The 19,872-nt window shown below is 39.9% G+C and overlaps 2 protein-coding genes across 11 annotated transcripts in view; one reads left to right on the top strand and one right to left on the bottom strand.

Moving 5' to 3' along the window:
- oxr1a (oxidation resistance 1a) overlaps nt 1-8,126 on the top strand; it is a 176,323-nt gene extending 168,197 nt beyond the window's left edge. For 7 of the 10 annotated variants that reach the window (XM_008431798.3, XM_008431799.2, XM_008431800.3 and 4 more), the window contains 6 exons: nt 806-886; nt 2,622-2,747; nt 4,174-4,326; nt 4,418-4,513; nt 4,793-4,866; nt 6,144-8,126. In XM_008431798.3, the coding sequence (XP_008430020.1) occupies nt 806-886; nt 2,622-2,747; nt 4,174-4,326; nt 4,418-4,513; nt 4,793-4,866; nt 6,144-6,279 (666 nt within the window). In that variant the 3' untranslated portion in view covers nt 6,280-8,126. The remainder of the gene's footprint in view (nt 1-805; nt 887-2,621; nt 2,748-4,173; nt 4,327-4,417; nt 4,514-4,792; nt 4,867-6,143) is intronic. The other 3 variants (XM_008431803.3, XM_008431808.2, XR_535755.3) reach the window with 2 other exon arrangements.
- Nucleotides 8,127-10,285: 2,159 nt separating this feature from the next.
- sqlea (squalene epoxidase a) lies at nt 10,286-18,843 on the bottom strand. The gene is made up of 11 exons (XM_008431797.3): nt 18,369-18,843; nt 18,006-18,264; nt 15,374-15,551; nt 14,859-14,955; nt 14,668-14,781; nt 13,790-13,961; nt 13,210-13,305; nt 12,110-12,252; nt 11,689-11,785; nt 11,489-11,576; nt 10,286-11,180 (listed from the first exon to the last, which is right to left on the bottom strand). The coding sequence occupies exons 1-11, from the start codon at nt 18,648-18,650 to the stop codon at nt 10,988-10,990; spliced, it is 1,719 nt and encodes a 572-aa protein (XP_008430019.1). The 5' UTR covers nt 18,651-18,843; the 3' UTR covers nt 10,286-10,987.
- Between the last annotated feature and the right edge of the window lie 1,029 nt (nt 18,844-19,872).

Below are 19,872 nucleotides of genomic sequence, written 5' to 3' on the forward strand. Positions count from 1 at the left end.
CAATCTGAAAGCTTTTAAATAGCCTGGTGGTCAAAAATGACGTGTAATAGTAGCTGAATATTAGGTATTCCTTAAAACAATTCAGAGCTTTATTCTCACCTCATTAAAACATGATCCTGAATTGAAAGTCTGAAAAAATACTTGATGTGTGAGCTAAACATAGAAGAGCAACAAACAGAATGTTCTTTTAGACCATACTGCATCCTGTTTTTGCACATTTTCAGCACGTTATAAGCTTTTATCCAATATTGCTCTATCGACCACCTTTGGTGAGAATACTTTTTTTTACATGTAATTTGTGTATTTATGGCAGCTGTGATTGTTCATCGGCACGCAGGCTAGAAGCTCTCCATGGAATTGTCTGGTTGTTGGATCAGTAGCCATTTTCAGTAGCCTGGTAGTCTTTATTTCAGCGCTGCTGACAAACCGCTTCAGCAGGTTTTGTTGCATCACGTTGACTTCAGCTGCTGTGTGTTAATGTAGAGGATTCTCACACTCGGGGTCTCACTGCTTTGCTTCCTCATCAGTGCATTTTTTTCCCCAGTTATTTTTAAATGGAACTGCAGGATCTTTATAATGGTATAATGCGTTGCACAAACATGCAAAACAACTAAGTGCTCTTCTTCTCTCTCAGCTCTTAACAGAGGCAATCTGTCTGTTTCAGTTTGGGTATGCAAACTGAGCTTCACTACTTCTGCTGGTTAACTCTTTCAGGACTCGCCTTTCCTCCCCCACCCAACATGGACGGCAAACGAAAGCGGTCGAGTTTTTATGTTTCCACTTGTTCCTGTGTTTGTGCTGCCAGGTAGTGTCTCTGACGGAGTACCACCGTCGGATCGATGCGCTAAACAGCGAAGATCTGCGCTCGCTCTGCAAACGACTCCAGGTGCCCTGACCAGCCCTGCTTACCCCTCTGTCTGCTCTGCCCAGCTCAGCTTCCACCCCAGTCCACACGACCTCCTTTAGGCTGCCCGCTCCAGGCTTCCGTTGTAAAAAAAATAAAATAACACATAAATAGAGATGCGGACAATAGACGCCATAGTGGGAATGGTTGTAGATTATTACTTACAGGGTTCGTTGAAAATGCTTGAATTATTATAAGGTGTTTTCAAGGTTTGGAAAGTGTTTGATTTCTGTATAATATACTTGAAAGTGCTTGACATGCAAACTGCATGATTTGGTGATGAAGTGCAGTCTAAAGCTTGATCAAAAGCCTAAATTTGGAAAGCATTATTTACAGTTGAAACCAGATATTTAAAGATAACAAAAAAAACATACTCTTTTTGTTTTTTTGTTTGTTTTTTTCTCACTGTCTGAAGTTTAATCAGACCAAACTTAAATTGTTTTTGGTCAGTTAAAATGATCAAATTTATTTCTGTTAGCTAAATGTCAGAAAACTTCGCTAGAATATTTTCTTTAGAGATGTGTTTTATAAATTTAGGTGTACAGTGTATGTATAAGAGAGATATTTCAAAACATTAAACTTTGTTAGATTTAATTTTACATTGTTCCTGCTGTAGAATGTGCAATATTACCATGAGATATTAATAACAGTAACAAATGTCATTTATAGTGAATTGAAACAGTCTTTTTCCTTTTAAGTTAATTTTTGTTTTTATTGGTGCTGGAAAAGTTTGAAAACTTGCCTTAAAAATGCTTGAAAGGTTTTTGAATTCTACAGTGTGAGAAGTGTATGAACCCTGTAATTATGTTTACACTGGCAAGCCCAGAAAGATTAAAATGGTTTATCGCTTTGAGGCAGAAATTGTGTGGTTTTCACATGACATCAGTCTTATCTGTGCGTGTCAGGCTTCCCCTCTGCGTTACAGACTGTTCATTCAGTTGTTCATAAGTTAGTAAATGTTGATGTTTAGCGATTGTATTTGAAGTGGGTTGTTCAGTGTGTGAACGGTTGGGATGTAGACGGCATAAATACTGACCAAAGACACAAAGAGAGTCTGTCTCAGTGAGACTCCCCTTACAGGATGAATGATCTCGTCTGGAGACAAAGCAGGACGGCAGGATTTGAATCGGGGCTGAAACAGGAGATGGTTCCCGGCCGCTGGTGGTGAAGTGCTCCACAGTCGGCCTCTGTTGTTGAGGAAGATAAATAACCCGCCACAGTTCTTTTGGTTAGGGAGGGGAAAAAAAGTGAAATTGAAGAGTTGCAAATTATTCATTGGGTTCATTTCCTCTTCAGTTTGCATTCTCGTCTCCCAGGCAGCATCTCTGTCTGTTCTCTCCGTTCTGCCAAACCGGTACAGATCATCTGGCGTTGGAGGGAGGCGGCAACACGCTCAGCTGTCTTCATCAGATTCTTTAATTTACAGTGTGATGCTAGTAAACACCATAGCTATGGATCTGGCAGGAAAACTAGTTTCGGAACACGGTTTTATTGTTATTGTTCTTTTAGTTTAAAGCTGAACATCTGCTGCTCCTATAGTTGATTTTCTGTTCCCGGGGTTAGTTGCTTGTCGATCGCTGCGTTTCTATGCAGCTCGACTGTTATCTGTTGTAATGGAGAACAAGTAGTGAAGCTGCGACTGAACCCGTTCAGTGTCTATGCTCTGTGGAAGTAGCTTCGTAGTACATGCTGATCGCTAACAGTTGTTTGTTTGTAGATCACCACCAAGGAAGAGGTGAACTCCAAGCATGGCACATCGATCAAAGCTGAGCTGGAGCCGGAAACGTTCAAACCCAACCTCAAAGAACCCAGCGAACTCCTGGAGGCCGACCAGATAGAAAAGGTCTGTGAAGCCTGAAACATCCGTCACATACGAGCTGGAGATTATCAGCATTTAGCCTTTGTTATGATAGCTTGGTGTGTACTCGCTGTTTCACTCTGTCATTTGCTTTATTACAATGAATATAATAGACGAAGTTGTAGTTGGTTTACTTTTGGGCTACTTTCACGCAGCGGGTCTTCATCAGGGTCTCCTCATCCTTTAAAAAGTCTCATCTAAAGTTCATAGATCTAAAATTAAGCAAGTTAGGTTTTAAATTCCATTCATAAAACCTAAAAGGTCTTAAAGCATTTTAAATTTGAGTTGGTAACGCCTGCAGAAAACCTGTTGATGCTCAATTCCTGCTACTAAATAAATGTGACCGCAATCAGCCTTCTGAGTGAATGGCTTACAACCCCAAAGAGACCCACATATGCAGAAGAATGCTTTGATTTTTCTTCTGCTTTAATTTTTTTGCATTAGAATGTTTTACATTATAGAATAACAAAATAGAGAAGAAAAAAAAGCAGAAGAAGAAAGTTGACTTCACACAGCAGCGCACCATTTACCGAAGTAATGCTGCCAACCGTGAATCGTTTTTAAAGTTATTCACTAACAGTATCATCATAAGATCATAACAAGGTGAAGGAAGCTGATAGAAACAAAGCACAACTAATAGCGAAGGCCTCATGTTAAACAGTTTTATTTCATTTGGCCTTAAAAAAAATGTAATTGTCCTGGGGCAGAATTACGATGCATGTCTCACGTCCATGACCTAAAAGTCTGAAAAACTGCGACTAACAGCCAATATAAAATAAGTACCGTAAAAATAAAACTGATAAAAACAATAGTTTGACTACTTTGGTGAAACGTGTAAAAATCAGCAATCTTTCTTCTAAATAGTTCAGAAATTGTTAGAAATTCTAAATATAATGTAGAATAAACATTATAGCACAATGTCGCTCAGAGCACAAAGTATAGAATTAGACTGAACAGATCTTCCCTTATGGATCAGGCACATTGCCACCGATACTGAAACAAAATATAGATGAGGTATCTGGGCCAATACAGATATTAATATCAGATCGGTTCATCTCTAGAATCTAGTCTGTGGCTTTTTTATGCATCTGTTAGAAATAAAGTGTGTACACTTCAATCTTCCCCCACCACGTCTGTCAGCTTTATCTCCCCATCCAAACAGCCGCCGTTCATCCTTCAGTGTGTCTCTCTGACGAAGGCCCGCTCCTCTTCCTCCTCTTGTGGCTGAGCTCCACGTTTTGAGCGCTGTTACTCTGCTTTAAACTCCAGACGGTGTTAAAATGTCACCACACAAGTAATTGAGCATTGGTGGCTGTGACCTTTTCACTGCTTCAGTGTCTTTTTCTTTTCTTTTCTTTTTTTTTTCCGTCATTCCTTCATCTCTGTGTGTTCCACACACACACACACACAGCTTGCCAGGAATCTCCCCCCACGGACCATTGGTTACCCCTGGACGCTGGCGTTTGGCACGTCAAAGCACGGCATGAGCATTAAGACACTGTACAGAGCCATGCAGGGCCAGGACACGCCGGTCCTGCTGGTCATTAAGGACAGCGATGGTCAGGTGAGCAGAAAAGCTGTACTACTGTACAGCGTATTAATATTTCTGATCTGTTTCTGCCTCTGCTCAAAGTCGTCTCTGTGTGTTTTCTCAGGTATTTGGTGCACTTGCATCTGAACCCTTTAAAGTCAGCGATGGCTTTTACGGCACAGGAGAGACCTTCCTCTTTACCTTCAATCCAGAGTTTGAGGTACGGCATCAGTTCAGTGTCATGTTTGAAAAGATTTTTCCCCTTTTTAAAAGTTATTCAGAGGAACTGGAGGTTTGATTTGTAACAATAAAGGGAGTTTGGTAAACTTCCTGAAATGAAAAAGTATCAGCAAAGGACAAATGCAAAACCTTTTATGTTCTTTTTCTAAATCCTATCTCTTTTCGTTCACCAGTAAGAGCTGTTCTCTTCTAAATCTTGGTTTGGTCTTTTGCGTGTGATTGCAACCAAGACGCGGCTGAACTCCTGTTCTCTCCACAGGTGTACAAATGGACAGGTGACAACATGTTTTTCATTAAAGGAGACATGGACTCTTTGGCTTTTGGTGGAGGAAGGTAAGCCACAAACCGGATGACATGAACTATTGGAACTGAATTTGATCTGATTCTGTGATCTGTAGATCAGGCGAGACTGCTCACTTCTTGGTTTAATTTAAAATGAAATCCAACTCCAGAAGAACCTAACAATTAATTCATTAGTTTCACACAGATGGATGTTTGAAAGCCTTTATTTTCTATTTACTGTGGTAATTTTCTACTCATAGCTAATATAAACATGGCAGTTAAAATTAGAATATTACATCAGACCAATAAAAAAAACTATTTTTAAAAACAGAGCTGTAAGCTTAATGAAAAGTACATTAATACCTGCTTAAACGTTATTTTCAAAATGTACCTTAAATCTGACAAATAAGACCTGTTGTAATAGACTGTTGACTCATAGAGGGTACACCCCGCCTCACACCCAGTGGCCACTGTCAACGAGGGAGTTTTTTGTTTGTTTTGTTTTTTTCACTATTTCACTGCCTGGGTTTTAAATAGTTCAGAGTGAGGTCATCACTGCCATCATGTTTGAAAAATGTTTTTACTTATTTGGACTTAGAATTCAGGGCAACTCACAGAAGGAAAAGCAAGTTTTAGAAAAATATTTTCTGTGATTTATAATTTGCTTTTAAGGAAATTATAAATTTCCTTAAAAATTTAAAAAAATGCATTAAGATTGACTATGTTATGAAAAAAAATTAGGTTTTACTTTTTAAGCCCAGGACAGCTATATTTTGCACCCAATTCTCAATTTTTATAAGTCATTGAAGTTATTTGTAGCTGATTTATTCCACCCTCAGAGGAACTAAGACCTAAAATGAATTAACATTCATCTCCATTATGAGTGAATGTAGATGTGGGTGATATGGACTTAAAGTTTTGTCATGATATTTTGTGGTACTGTAATGAATATCACAAAATATCACTTCAAACATGCAACAAAATGTACTTCAAACATGAGTCTGGCAGCTGATTGGCTGGATGATAATTACGGTTAAAAACTATTTCTTATTACTGTTTTTAGCTGTATGGCTGTGACTGCATGACACCACAATCATAGCCCCACAAACACAAAAACATGATACATTTCACATCATGAGAAATTTATCCCGATAAATGATAAACGATAGGTTTCATCCACTTTGGGATAAACATTTTCTAACCGGAATTGTAGCTTAGATTTACCACATCTCTTCTACAGATGTGATCCTGAATACTTGCAGTAGCATCCAGCTGTGTAAAATGCTTCCTGTGTGTGTGTGTGCGTGTGTGTGTGTGTTCTGTTCCAGCGGTGAGTTCGGCCTGTGGCTGGACGGAGACCTGTACCACGGCCGGAGCCACTCCTGTAAAACCTTTGGGAACCCAATGCTCTCCAAGAAGGAGGACTTCTATGTGCAGGACATCGAGGTGTGGGCTTTTGAATAACAAACCTGCTGCAACACAGGGGGAAAAAAAAAGTCCTACACACAGGACCAAACACAGGGAGCGGTCCTCCTTCAGAACAGTGGCAACATCCCAAACCTAACTGCACACCACCAGGTGCTCCCCTGTCTGGAGGCCAGCTACTGGTTGCTTGTTGTGCGTTAACTACTGCAGTTATTAAGGAGCTTTGTTTTTTTTTTATTTTGTTTTTGTTTTGTTTTTCTTTGTGAAAAATAAACCTCTGTGTGTATCTTATTGCAGCCCTATGCGGCGTCTTTGCAGAGTAGGGAGAGTACAAGGAGAAATACGAGGGAAGCAGGTTAGGGACCGCGGGGTCGCTAAGGGCAACTGGACTTCCTGAGGCTGAGGTTTGGGACTGCTGCAAGAAAGGAAAGCTGCCCCACCTGGTCCAAATAGTGCATCAGAGCTCTGAAGAACCTCAAGGAATCCTCTAACTCTCCCACATCACCACACCTCCACCTTCTGGGATCCCAACTAGAACTCCAACTCACTGTGCTGTCAGCCGTTACGGAGTGAGACCCAGTCGGAGGAAACCGAACACATTCCATTTCTCTTGATCGTGGAGTGTCAAAAGTGGTGACTTGTGAACTTACGAAGAAAAAAAAAGAAGAAAAAAAACCGCGTCCGCATCAGGAACCGATAACGTTAAAGCGAGCGAATACTTGCTGTGTGTGTAGGTGACAGGGGGAGGGGAGAGTTTGTCCTCCCCCCTCCTCCCTTGAGGCTTAACTTATTGAGTATCGTGTCTCGTAGTCCTGTCGTTCACTGTCCATAGCACACCATCTGAAAGCACATAGCTATAACCAGACCACCCGTCGTCGTAGCGTTCCGTTCAGTGGGTGTATGTGTGAGTCCAGCTGCCGGCCGGACGCTGGCTCTACTGTTTCGTAGACAGTAATGTGTTGCAATAGATTTGTGGAATATGCAAATAAACTGTCCTGTGACCTCAAATAACCCCGCCGGGCGGTGACTCTTCAGCTGCCGTTTGGAGAGAGAGAGAGAAACGTGTAAAGCTTTTACGTCTTGATACTCATATTTGCTTCTCCGGGTATCATTTGAAGGCCTGAGACGTGGTTACCTGTTTTACATGCATATATGACAATTATATATATTGTATATATGATTATATAACTTTATATAATCATATATTTTGCTGTTGAGTGTGACAGTGATATATTTGTGCTGATATTTCAGCTGTTACTATATATTGTATATTACCCTGTAAATTAATGGTAAAATAGTAGATTTGTTGCAATATATATATATATAAATACATTATGCTATATAAATATATATATATATATATAAAATAAAGTGTGAATCAATGGGTTGCTTTTAGCACTTTGATCTGGTTCAAAAGCGTCAAGGCCAGGTTCTTAGATTATCTTAGAAGTAGCTGTACAGTATATTTTTTTTCCTTCCTGTTAACTGTTACTAGAAAGCCTGCTGCTACCAATATCAACAGGAAAATGTCCTAATGCTCTCTGGAAGGATGAGGATTACTCTGAGGATGTAACGTTTGGGGAAGAAATGTTTTGAAGACGGCAGCAGGTCTTGGTTTCTCTCTGCACATGGTCGCCAGGTGAGTCTGAGGCAGATGCACATAATAAACGTGGGAGAACAACATAACACTTCCCCATAGAGTCCTGACTTCCCTTTTTCTTCTTTTTTTTTTTTTTCCTTCCCCTCCCTTGTATTCTGGTCTTCCACGCCAGTATTTGTGTCCATGTGGAAAATCACAGCAAGTAAATATGGTTACCTCTTTAATTTCACCAGAGCATTGTATCAGTGATGTACAAATACTAATAAAGCTGAAGTAATTGTTGTAACCAGCGAGATCTCTGCATTTTTTATTTTTCTCTTCCGTTTTATCTTTAACCTGCACAAAGTAGCACAGTTTCAAGTGGGAGGTAAATGTTGCTGCTGCTTTTCAAATAAATAAACCATGTTTTAAATTATGGTATGTACTCAAATAAAATCCAGTGCACACAATTAGTACAACTTGTGTGTAATTTTTGAGTATTCATCCATGTCGTCAAATGAAGACCTTCACTGGAAGGTAATGAAGCTGCAGTATGTATATAACTTTTATAAATAATCTAAAATGGTGAGTATGGCGCCAAAGGGCTTTCCTTTAGTTCAGGAATAAAAACTAAAACTGAAATAACATTAGTAGAAACATAAAAATGACAATGAACTAACAGCAATACTAAATATCTGAACAGAGAGATTATTGATAATGCACACAACTCAAAAAGGAAAATAGTTTTTTCTAGATATTTTTTTTTAGAACTTTAACCATGTCCTGACAGCATGACACAAAAAAAAATCAAGTTCCTCCCTCTTGTCCCAGTGACCAATCAGAGCCAAGGGGAGGGTCTTAGTGCTGCCAGTCACCTCAGACGGTCCCTTTAGCTCCCTGTTGGCCTCAGCTAGTTCCCCACAACAGAGCCTGGCATGAATGCTGCAGCTAGCCAACATGGCCACTATAATGGAGGATAAAGGATTTTCCTGTAAAGGTAAGTTGTTTTTCAGCCTTTAACACATTTAGCAGTGTGATGGACCGAGTTAAAAACAGGAGGAGTCACAGGATATTCATTAGAAAAATAGGGTATTTTAACCCAAAGATTATAAAATGACAAAAAGATGAACTGAGCTCATAAGAGGTTAAAGAAACAAAACTGAACTCAGGCAAAAATGTAAACAAACTGGCTGCATAAACAAACATAACTGACCTAACAAAGAAATGACACACAGGGGTTTATATACTGGCTGATCAGACCAATTAAGACACAATAGGGGTAACTAATCAGAATACAATTACAAACACAAAAACATAACAGTACAGCTAAGTTTGGCTAAACTAAAGACTCACAAAATGAAAATAAAAAATATTAAAGTTTAAATACAAAACTTATCTAAACAAACTACAAATTTCCCCTGCCAGCAGGAACTAGTGGTGTAGTCCAATCAACATTTAATCCTGGTGAGCCCTGGCCCCCATCTTTTGTCTGGCCACTCCAAGGCAGGCAAGTACCGGCAAAACACAAACAAAAGGTCAGTCTCAAGCAAACAAATTAAACTTTAAAGTTGATATAAATATACGTTAACTAAATGCGGGTGCTAACATAAAGAACAAATGCATCCAAATCAACTAATAAATGTTTTACTGAAACTAAAGTGTTGTGTTTGAATGAAGAATAAATTGTGCATAAAAGAGTTACCGACTTCAGTGTGGCCATGGATTTGGCCATCACAAGCAGCTATTTTTGCAGTTTCAAGGTGAATGAGTGCAGGTTTCTGCCTTGAACTGTGTGAAGCTGGTGGAGATTTATCCTAAAGGACCTGTAAGTTGAGGACTTGACACACATACTTCCCGTAATTTTGAGAAGCAAATGTTTAGTTTTTTTCTTCCTCTTGACAATTATATGCTGGTGTGTGTTGGTTTAGAATAGCAATGAACTTTTTATCACATGAACTTAAATTTTAAAGCTAAAACTTGTAGGTCAAAATGTTTTATTTTGAAAAATACTAGATACTGAAAGGTTTTCTGCATTTGCCTCATAAAAAGAAGAGTATCCTGTTTGTTGAGTATCCCCTCATTCCCCCTCATTTGGGGGGAATGAGGGGAGAAGGGTCTCTGTTGCGAAGCTCGAAGCACATTTATTCTAAAACATCCTGCATACAACATTATTTACCAGCTCCTGAATTTTAATTCTACAGCACAACATGGTGCCTTAATCTAGTTTATTGCGACCTGGTCTGCTTCAAAGAAGAATGTATGTGTGAGTGCGCCCTCTGCTGGTCGTATGTAATATTCATTAAAACCTTAACTCCAGCTTTATGGAAGATCTTCAAATTCAGGTGATTTCTCTACAAACATTCACCTCAACTGAACACATATATCTGATAAATACTTTAGACATACAGTAGATGATTTGTACTTTGTTTTTCCATTTTATAAATAAAAACAACAACCCAGAGACCATTAAAGTAGAAGAATTTATTAAAAATGTTTTGTCTTGTAATAATTTTTTTTCTATAGCTTTATCCCATGACCTAACCCCTTTTCACTTAATTTAGTATATATACACACAAAATCCAGCCGGACAAAACCGGGAAACTTGGAGAAAGGCCAAATGTTTGACTTAAAACTAATGTTGGATATTTGTTCAGCAACAGCTGAACGTATGAAGGCATTTTCTTGGGGGGGTGAGTACAAAGGTCATCAGAAAGGCCTTCAGTTTGGCCTTCCCATCACTGTGCTTTCAATTTAAAATATAAAAATTAGTTTTTCATTCACTACAAAAATAAAACGGCACAATAATATACAGAAATGTCATAGACACTATGCTAGACTATGTCACAAATAAACTCTGCAGCAGTAAAGGGCTCCTCGTTCACAGAAAGGCCTTCATTAAAGGCCTTCCTGTTTAATTAGTCCATAAAGTTAAAGAGAGGGACAAGAACGTTCTGCTTTAGTGCAACAACCAACATGCACGGATGCAGAAGTTAAAAACAAAGGCGCTTGTTCTGCTCTCAAGTCCAAAATGTCTGCCATAAAGCAAACCTGTTGTCAGTAGACCTACGTAACCAATGTGATTGTCACCAGCTCTAAGGCACAAACACAGAAGCTTTGGAGGGAGGACAACACACACAGTTTGGTTATTATGTCCCCATGTTGTCCTCTTTAGTAGACCAGGTACTTGAGTTCAGAGTAGATGAGGGGGAACATGATGGTGCAGGCCCGGTACAAGATGGCGGCGCTCTTAAACAGCGCTCGAGGTTTGGTGCTCCAGGATTCCGACTTGAAGTTGAAGTAGACTGCGTACAGCGCCACAGCAAAGAAGTGACCGATCAGGGTCATGGGTTTAGGCGACAGGCTGCGAAAACAAAAAAAAATTTCAATGTTTAATTCTGATTTTAAAGAAACGATATGTAAAGAAACAATATTAGGTGCAAGTGTGCTACACCTTGTACAATATTGTCACCTTCCTAGAATAATAGCCTAAGTTCTTTTTTTTGTCAAAAGGGATTTTTTTTCAAAAAAATTTAAATCACTGCTTATTTTTTGCCAGAAAACAATTTAGGCAAAAACTAAATTACTTTTGGCAAAAACTGACTGAGGCCATTATTATTTTTGGAAGGTAGCGACATATGAAAGCTGCATTTATGCGCGTTTGCTGCTTACACTGAGAGAAGTCCAATGGGCCCAGTGATGCACGAGCCACCCAGTTTAAAGTACTGGAAGCAGGCCTTCCTCAGCTCATGGAGAGAATCTGATGAAACCCAACACAAACACAGATTTAGATGATTCTGTCGCCAACATTTTATATCGTCGCTGCATTTCCCCTCATGTGCCGTCAGATGCAGAGCGAGGCGGTGACTCACTGTCAGTGGCTGCAAACAGCTCGTACAGAGCCTGGGCCAACACGTTCACTACAAAAGAATGTGATGACTTGCGTTCCCAGTGGAATTTTTTCTTCGCCTGTTGGGAAGAAGAAGAAGCAGCAGAAGGGAGAGGTGTAAAAACACAGTGTGTTAAATTGCACACTGGTCTGCAGTCTCCCACCTACAGCCCAGTTTAATAAAACATGATGCAGCTCAGTCCAAATATAGATTCTGCCCGAGTCCCTCCTGCTCAGGTTTGATCCTGCACAATCAACCGACCGCAGGGTCTGGACACGGCCGTGTGATTTATATCGGCGCCAACACCATCATCTTCCTCTTTTTCCAACTCTGACTGTTTTTTTGTTTTTTTTTAGTTTTTTTTTTATTATTATTCCTGGAGAGAGGAACGTTAAATGATCACCTGTAATAAAGTCGCGTCGTCGTACAAATCCGGAATGTTTCTGAGCAGACCCCTCCAGATGCACACGTCGTTAAGGGCAACGCTCATCCCGCCCCCTGTCAGAGGATGCCTCATGTTGTAGGCGTCGCCCAGGAGGAGCACACCTGGAAAATAACGCTAATCTCAGTCTGTGTTGTTCTGGTACTAATGTCTAATTCCAGCAGCTAAACCGGTCCACTCACTCCCAGGATGATAAAGAAACAGGTGGGGGAGGGGGCCGACTTTGTTTTAGTTCAGTTTACTGTGGAGAAAATGTTTCTGCCTAAATGTAGCTAACCTATTTTTAGTTTTCACTTAAAAATGCTAAAAAAAGAAAAAAGAAAACACAGGGGTGTTCAAATTGTGGCCCTTAGATTGAGTTTGTGTGGTCCGTCCTCAACTTCAAAAATGTTACACATTTGTTCTGTCCGGTAGCTGCTCGACTTTATTTTAATCAGGGTGAAATTATTCCCAACGTCATTTTCTTACAATGAAAAAGTTAATGATGACAAAAATATTTTGAGAACTTTTCTAAAAAGCACAACCACGTCTATTTGTCTAAATGTAACAAGCTCTTTGAAGGAAATCTTGTTCTTAATTAAATTTGTTCAGTTGAACCCAAAATAATTAGTAAACTAGATGCCTTTCTTGTAGTACAGCAAATGTGAAAAATCCTCTAAGTTTAGGATAAAAACTAAACAAAATTAAACTATTTGCTTGAGTTTATTTTATTTTATTATTTTATCCTTTTATTAAGAACTTTTGATTCTGCGATTCCTCATGATTTCTGGCAGTAGCTACGTCTAGCTGTTGATCATGTGACCTGCGAGACGTGAAAAAAGTTTTGATTCAGCCATATGAAAAAAATCTGAGCATCCTTAAAGTAGTTTACTATAGCGAACTTTGAAAATAGTAGAAAATTTTTGATTTAACCTTGAAATTCTAAGAAATTTAAGGAAAACGGCTAGGGAAGCATTAGCATTATGAAAACAAACACATCTGAGTATACAGGAGACACGTTGGCTGATTGTGTTTTCCTGGGTTAAAAGTCGCAGCAGGAAGCGACGGATAGACTTCAGTACCTGGCTTGTTGACGGGGGCAGGAGGGAGGAAGCTGGCGGGCATGGACCTGAGGCGGTCATTCTGCAGCGCCTCCATGAAAGGCTCCTTTAAATGCTCTGCAGAACGGGAGAAAGGGAGAGCACAGGAGGTCTGTCAGCTGGATGAAAGCACACAGGTGCATTCTGGGAACAACTGGGGAGTAGGAAGCCTTTTCTTTCTCAGTGCATCGGCGGTGCAGTGGGACTCTGAGGTCATGGGAGTCGCTGCTTTGATACTGTGGCTTTGACGTTTCAGCTGAATGACAGAGAAAACGTCAAATCTTGAACTTTTTTTGTGGCAATTTATGTTGAATGTTTGTAAATCAGAAATTCTGTCAATTTAGTTGTTTAGGGAGTTTTGAACCAAAATGTATAATTCTTTTTTGTGTTTTTTGGTAATTGTCATGATTACTTTGGTAACTTTTATCCCCCCCAAGTTAATTTAAAGGGGCAGTATTTTGTCTTTTCCAACCACAGTCTAGTGACACACAGTCTTGATTTCAGGGACAGGATTATTAAACCAATAGATAATCCAGAATGAAGCGCTCTGAGCAGGACCGACCTGGTAGCTGTGGGTGTATCCTCTCAGCCATGTACCCTGGAAGGTCGCGAGGCATCTCCCCTCTGATGTCCACCAGCACCCTGGTGTGAGAGGAGGAGATCTGGTAGATGAGCACCGGGTTGGGGTTGGCCAGCACCAGCTCTGCATGGTTGGCCTTAAACTGGGGACAGTCCTGTTGGGAGCAGCATTAGATACTGGCTTAATGGTGGACATGTCCTTTTAAACCTTTTATTACTGTGTTATTACTGTTTTACTAGGTGTTTTATGTGATAGAAACTAGAAGTCACTTTTCCTAAATTAACTCATAATAAATTCCATTAATGATCATTTTCATTGCAGCTCAGAATATCTTTAAAATATGAGTTATTCCCCCAAATTGTTATTGTCTAAACAATTTTTTTTGTTTGTTTGTTTATGCGCAGCATTATCCGCATTTATTTACCTTTAATGCTTGTAAAATTGCTGAAGTTGCAAAACCGTACACTAAAAAAATGTACATTTCTAAAAGGGCAGCATTATGTCTGTCCCAGACCCACAGTGATGTTTTATAGGACAATAGAGTAACTATGTTACCCTCAGTTTTTATGCAAATGCTCTATATATCAAACTTAAATTTTCAAAAATGTGGCTTTGCAATTTAGCATTGAAATTAGGCAACAAACGACAAAGCAGCTTCTGTTGTCACTGGAGTTAGTTTTTGCTTCTCAAAACGACCCGATGGGACCCTGGAAAAGACTGACGTGTTCAAGTTGTGCTAATATGAGTTAGCCTCTCACTAATTTAGTCTTTATTCCAGACTAGCTTAGCATCTCAATGCTAAGCATGTAGCAGCAGAATTAAGAAAGTTGTCTCTAATTAAAGGGTTCTTCTCTTCCTACCTTCATGAGGCACCCAACGAAGTGAGAGGAGATGCGAGCTTTCCCTGACACCAGACTCTTCCTGAATTTGGAGAAGCAGCCGTCCGCCACCACGGTCAGCCCGGCGTGGATATCCTACAGGAAACACGGCGGCGCGGTTAGAAAGTTCCTCCCGTAGGATAAGAGGGAAATGTGAGATTTAAAGCAGACACCTTGACGTCTCCAGTTTCTTTATCTTTGTACTGGACTCCAGTTACACAGCCGTCCTCCTCCAGCAAGCTGCTCACCGTGCCTTCTATGAATCTGACACTAGGGGGCGCAATGAAACAGCTAATTAACAGTCAAGAAAACCAGCAGGTGAGAACATTTTCTACCATTATTAAGGTCATTATAAGACAGAAAAAAGGGAGTCAAGTCCACCAAGAATTTGTGAGCTCCAAAAGTTGAAGATTTGTGAGAGAAAAATTACATTTTGAGATGAATCTCGGAGATTTTCTATTTAAAAAATTGAAAATTTGAGTTTCAAGAGCTTTTGACTTTACTTTTGAAACTCAGAAAATTTCCAAAAGTGGAAAAAAATTTTATCCTTGATTGTCAGAAAATTTCCCCGTTTTTTCCTAGAATGTGTATATCTGAGATTAATCTACAAATTCCTTCTTTTTTTTCTTTCTATCTACAATGGCCCTAATATCCTGTCGTAGTTAGTTACCGATATGACTCGGCTTACTTTGACTCTGCCATGGCAGCTCTCCTCAGCCCCATTATGAAGCGGCCATGATGGAAAGCTCGTCCACACTGGACGCTCCCTTTCTCCTGAGGGTAAGGGATCTCCACCTCTGATTGGCTGTCCATGTCATGGATCACATAGCCATTCACCTGGTGGGCGTCCAGACCTTCCACCGAACCTGAGGCCAAACAGTACAGTTACACAACGCAGGTTCATGACCGGATAAACACCTCGATATGTGGTGCAGAACTGGAAAACTGGGTGAAACCTGATAGCAGCCTTTTCAAAATAATATGCTAAAATACAAAAAGTCTGTTGTATGGTTAATGATGTTGCTCATGGTTGGATAAATGAATCTTTAGACATGAAAAGAAACTTTGACCAAATTTAATATACTTCCACAATCACAGCCGGACCAAGGCGTACACAAACTAAGCAGCTGCTTAGGGCCTCCAGGCCAGAAGGGGGCGCCCGAGAATGCTTAAAATGTCATACATAAGGTAAGAAAAGTATATTTTTTGTGTAAGCTAAACACTTTCTAAATTGTATTTTTTCTGTCCCAACACCTGTAAATACAAAATTTTGTCTGTTTTCCGTGTTCCTACTGAGTCTGTTCTGAAGCACCGCCATCAGCTCAACAATTAACCATGAAGCTAGTCTAGTAAAGCAGTGATCAAATATGAATAATGTTTCATTTTTAACTGTAATGGTGGGTAATTAGCTTAATTGGAAGTTCCCTCCAGATCAAATTCTGCATAGGACCTTGTCTAAGCTCGGGGCGATGCGCACAACAAATAATCCATATATTATGCAAATCCCATATTTCATCCTGAATAAAGATTATTACAGGAGGAACCTGAGTTTCTAGTCAACTTTATTATTTTTATTATAATTCTTCAAGAATAATGCTAGAGGAGCCATATCATATCTTATATGTCCAAAGGCTCAATCTAACAAAAAATAGATCCAACAGAAGTGCTAAAGCTTCAACCTTCACTATCTGTTCTACCTTAATGCAGCTCATTCTGACACCTTTTTGGTCAGGCAGAATTAACTTTCACCCAATAAATTGTCTTGCTGTAGGTAGATTAAAATTACTTCATTTACAATGTATTTTTAACAAAGTATCATTCAGCAGAAATACAGACACAGATGTATTTATCACTTCTGGTGAATATGTATGAAAAGCCTAAAAATAAATGTACTATTTATCGGAGAACCAAATCTTACGTTGAAAATTGCAGCAAGACACAACTTTTAATTTGAGAAAATGTACGTATTAATTTATATTAATTCTGTTCCATAAAATCATTGATGGTATGAATATTGGTATCATTAACAATCTGTTTAAAAATAGATGTAACAAGCATGTTTTGATTATTGAAACCATGACTTTCTGTTTTCCTGAGTATAATTCCTCTGAGCCAATGGTGGACTAATATTTTCAGTATCTCGCATGGTTATCATGTTTACAAGACATAAAATAATAATTAAAGTTTTCACTATCCTCCTCTGTTCTGAAATGTTAAAACAGACTTAGTACTTCCCGGTTGACTAAAGGAGCTCGTATTTACAGCAGGAGTATTAATGGTGCCAGCAGTGATTCTGTTTGTCATTTTTTCCCTTTGAATTGAGTTACATTCATTTATTTATTTATGAATTTATTTAAACTATTTTAAAGTGTCAGTGAGACTCAGAAAAAATTACCGTATTTTCCGCACTATAAGGTGCACCTAAAAACCTTCAATTTCCTCAAAAGCTGACAGTGCGCCTTTTATATGGACCAATATTGAGCCACAACAGGTCTAGCAACTACGGTAAGCAGCCGCCGACTTCATTTTGGCCCATAGAAGAAGAAGCGCGCAGTGCATGCTGGGATAGTTGTCAGAACGCTGGTTTGTTAATAAAGTTTGACTGACCTATCTACCAACCGACCGTCTAGAATCAGGTCGTCTGCAGGTCATTTAGCACCACGTTCTCCACAAACATGCTGTGCGCAAACGGAGAAGGGTGACCATCGTCCAGCCACGCCCCGGCCCAGTCGCAGAAGACTCTCCTCACCCACTGACCAGAGTCGGACTGTTTTGTTGACATTCACTTTAGTGCAGCTCCATCTAGTGGATGCATAACGTAACTCCAGCCTCTCCTGTAGCGTCTATTCTATGCGCCTTATAATGCGGTGCGCCTTATATATGAAAAAAGTTTTAAAATAGGCCGTTCATTGAAGGTGCGCCTTATAGTGCGGGAAATATGGTAGTCTTATTATATCAGACTGAAGGTTTTGAATCTGATCTGACTCATCAGGACTGAGGGTCAGATCTGTTTGACCTTTGCGGTGCTTTCTGCATAAGATCAGATAACTTCTTCTGATTGGTCGGTAGAAATACTGACGTCACATTTTCTATATGTTCAATTTCTATGTTTATTTTATATAGTCAATGGTTGCCTTCCTTTCTCTCTCTTCTTTCTTTCCTGTCCTCACTGTCTCCCTCTTCTGTTTTATCTATGTAATGTCCTGCCACATTTTCTGAAAAACATAACATAACTTTCTGCTTAGCAAAGGGGAGAAAAAAAACAATCCAAACTTGAGTGGTGGAGCATGTTGGGCAGTTTTCTCCCAGCAGTAACTGACCTTCCAGTCCCAGGTCCCTGAGGGCCCTGAAGCCCCCCGGCTGGAGCAGCTCCCCCACTATCCTGTCCGGCTCCTTCAGGTCCCTCTCCACCACCGTCACCCTCCTGCCATCCCGGGCCAGGACAGCCGCCATGGCCGAGCCCAGGACCCCGGCCCCGACTATCACCACATCTGGCCCCGGGCCCTCAGAGGAGCCACAAAGTGGGGCACACTGTGAGGTTGAGGACTCCGGTTCTGCTCTTCTTCTTGTTCTCTTACTCTGCAAATTTAAAAAAACTTTTTCTAGACTTTTCATAGTAACAGAAACAAAACCCAGCCAGACTGAACCAACAAGCAGAAGGTAAAGCACCTCTGCTGACTTACCTTTTCAGTTTTCTTCTTCTCTGCTTTCTTGCTGCTTTCAGCTGCAATTTGAGGGATGAAGTGTTTGACCAGAGGCAGAGCCGACAAGACGCTCAAAGGCAAATAAACTATCTGAGATACTGACAGTTTGTGACCATGAACAAATCTAATGTAAGAGATCAGCAGTCCAGCTGAGAGGAACAGAGCTGCTATCAGCAGCAGCTCCTTGTGAGCCACATTCAGCAGCACGTTGGACTTTTTATAAATATATGTGAAAGTTGCAATTCCCAAAAAGGTCCACATTGTTTCAAATTAGATCGTTTTTTTTTTTTTTTTTTTTTTAAAGCCTAAAATAAAATCTTCTACCTGGGAAGTTTAAAAAAAAAAAAGTTTTAGATTGTTCCGTTGCCGCTAAAAAATAAAAAAATAAACAAAAAATGAAGTGGCCCGACGGCAGAGGCTGGTCGCAGACAGCTGGAGAGATGCTGCTGAATATTTTATGATAATAACAAACAGAGGGCTCTTTAGATTGGCTGGGACCTCGCTCTGTCTGCTGCTCCGCGCGGCCCTCCAATCAGGACCGACGTCAAGGTGAGCAGAGCTCGCGCTATGCCCTGATTGGACGGCGGGGACACCACCGAGCGTCCTCTGGTTCGCTGATTGGACAACCGCGGGGCAGGTTGGTAGTATGATGTGATGTCAATGGAAGGTGCGTGTTTTATTTCGTCTTTTTTTTTTCCTGTTCCGAAGCAGAAGTGACAGAAAAGATGTACTCTGTGAGATCTGACAGGACGGCTCACTCTTTGGGTTAACCCAGAATGCCGTAAAGTAAACATATGACTCAGGAAAAATCGCAGAGTGAGAGTTCTTTCTGAATTTCTTTCCGTGTCTGAGCTAGTTAAATCTGAAAATGTTGGAAATATTGTATAGGCCTATCTACATTATGTCTCATAAAATGTTGACTAAATAATTGTATGACATTATTGAGGGAAAGTGTAACAAAAATGCCAAATAATAAAATATCTCTTGTGACATGAGTTCAAGTTTTGACCTGTAACCTGTTTAAATTTGGACAAATTGACTGCCTGCCTCATGGAAATGATGTAATTCTAAATCTCTTACCACTTATACAGAGACGGCGTTTGAAATATGACTGACATGAACTGGAGATAATTTCTTAATTATTTAGTTTTTCAGGGTCAGGCGGAGACTTCACTTACAATATGGAGAAGATTTCACTCTGAGTTGGTGAAGTTCTAGGGATCAATTGTTCAATTTTACAAAAATAAAAAAACTCTAGCACGAACAACTTATGATCATTTCAACAGTTTTTTTTTTTGCTTCTAGGTTGCTTGTAATACAGAAATGATAACAGCATATGAATACTTTTGCAAGGCGCTGTAAAAATTCTTCCAATTGTCCGATAATCAAGGCTTTAGGTTTACCTTGACCTCAGTGACCAACATCATTTTTATTTTAAATATGATACGACTGTATCAAAGTTAAACTGTAACTCCTAATGGAA

This window comes from Poecilia reticulata, chromosome 16 (genome assembly GCF_904066995.2).
Source record: "Poecilia reticulata chromosome 16, P_reticulata-male-v2, whole genome shotgun sequence".
NCBI lineage: Eukaryota > Metazoa > Chordata > Actinopteri > Cyprinodontiformes > Poeciliidae > Poecilia > Poecilia reticulata.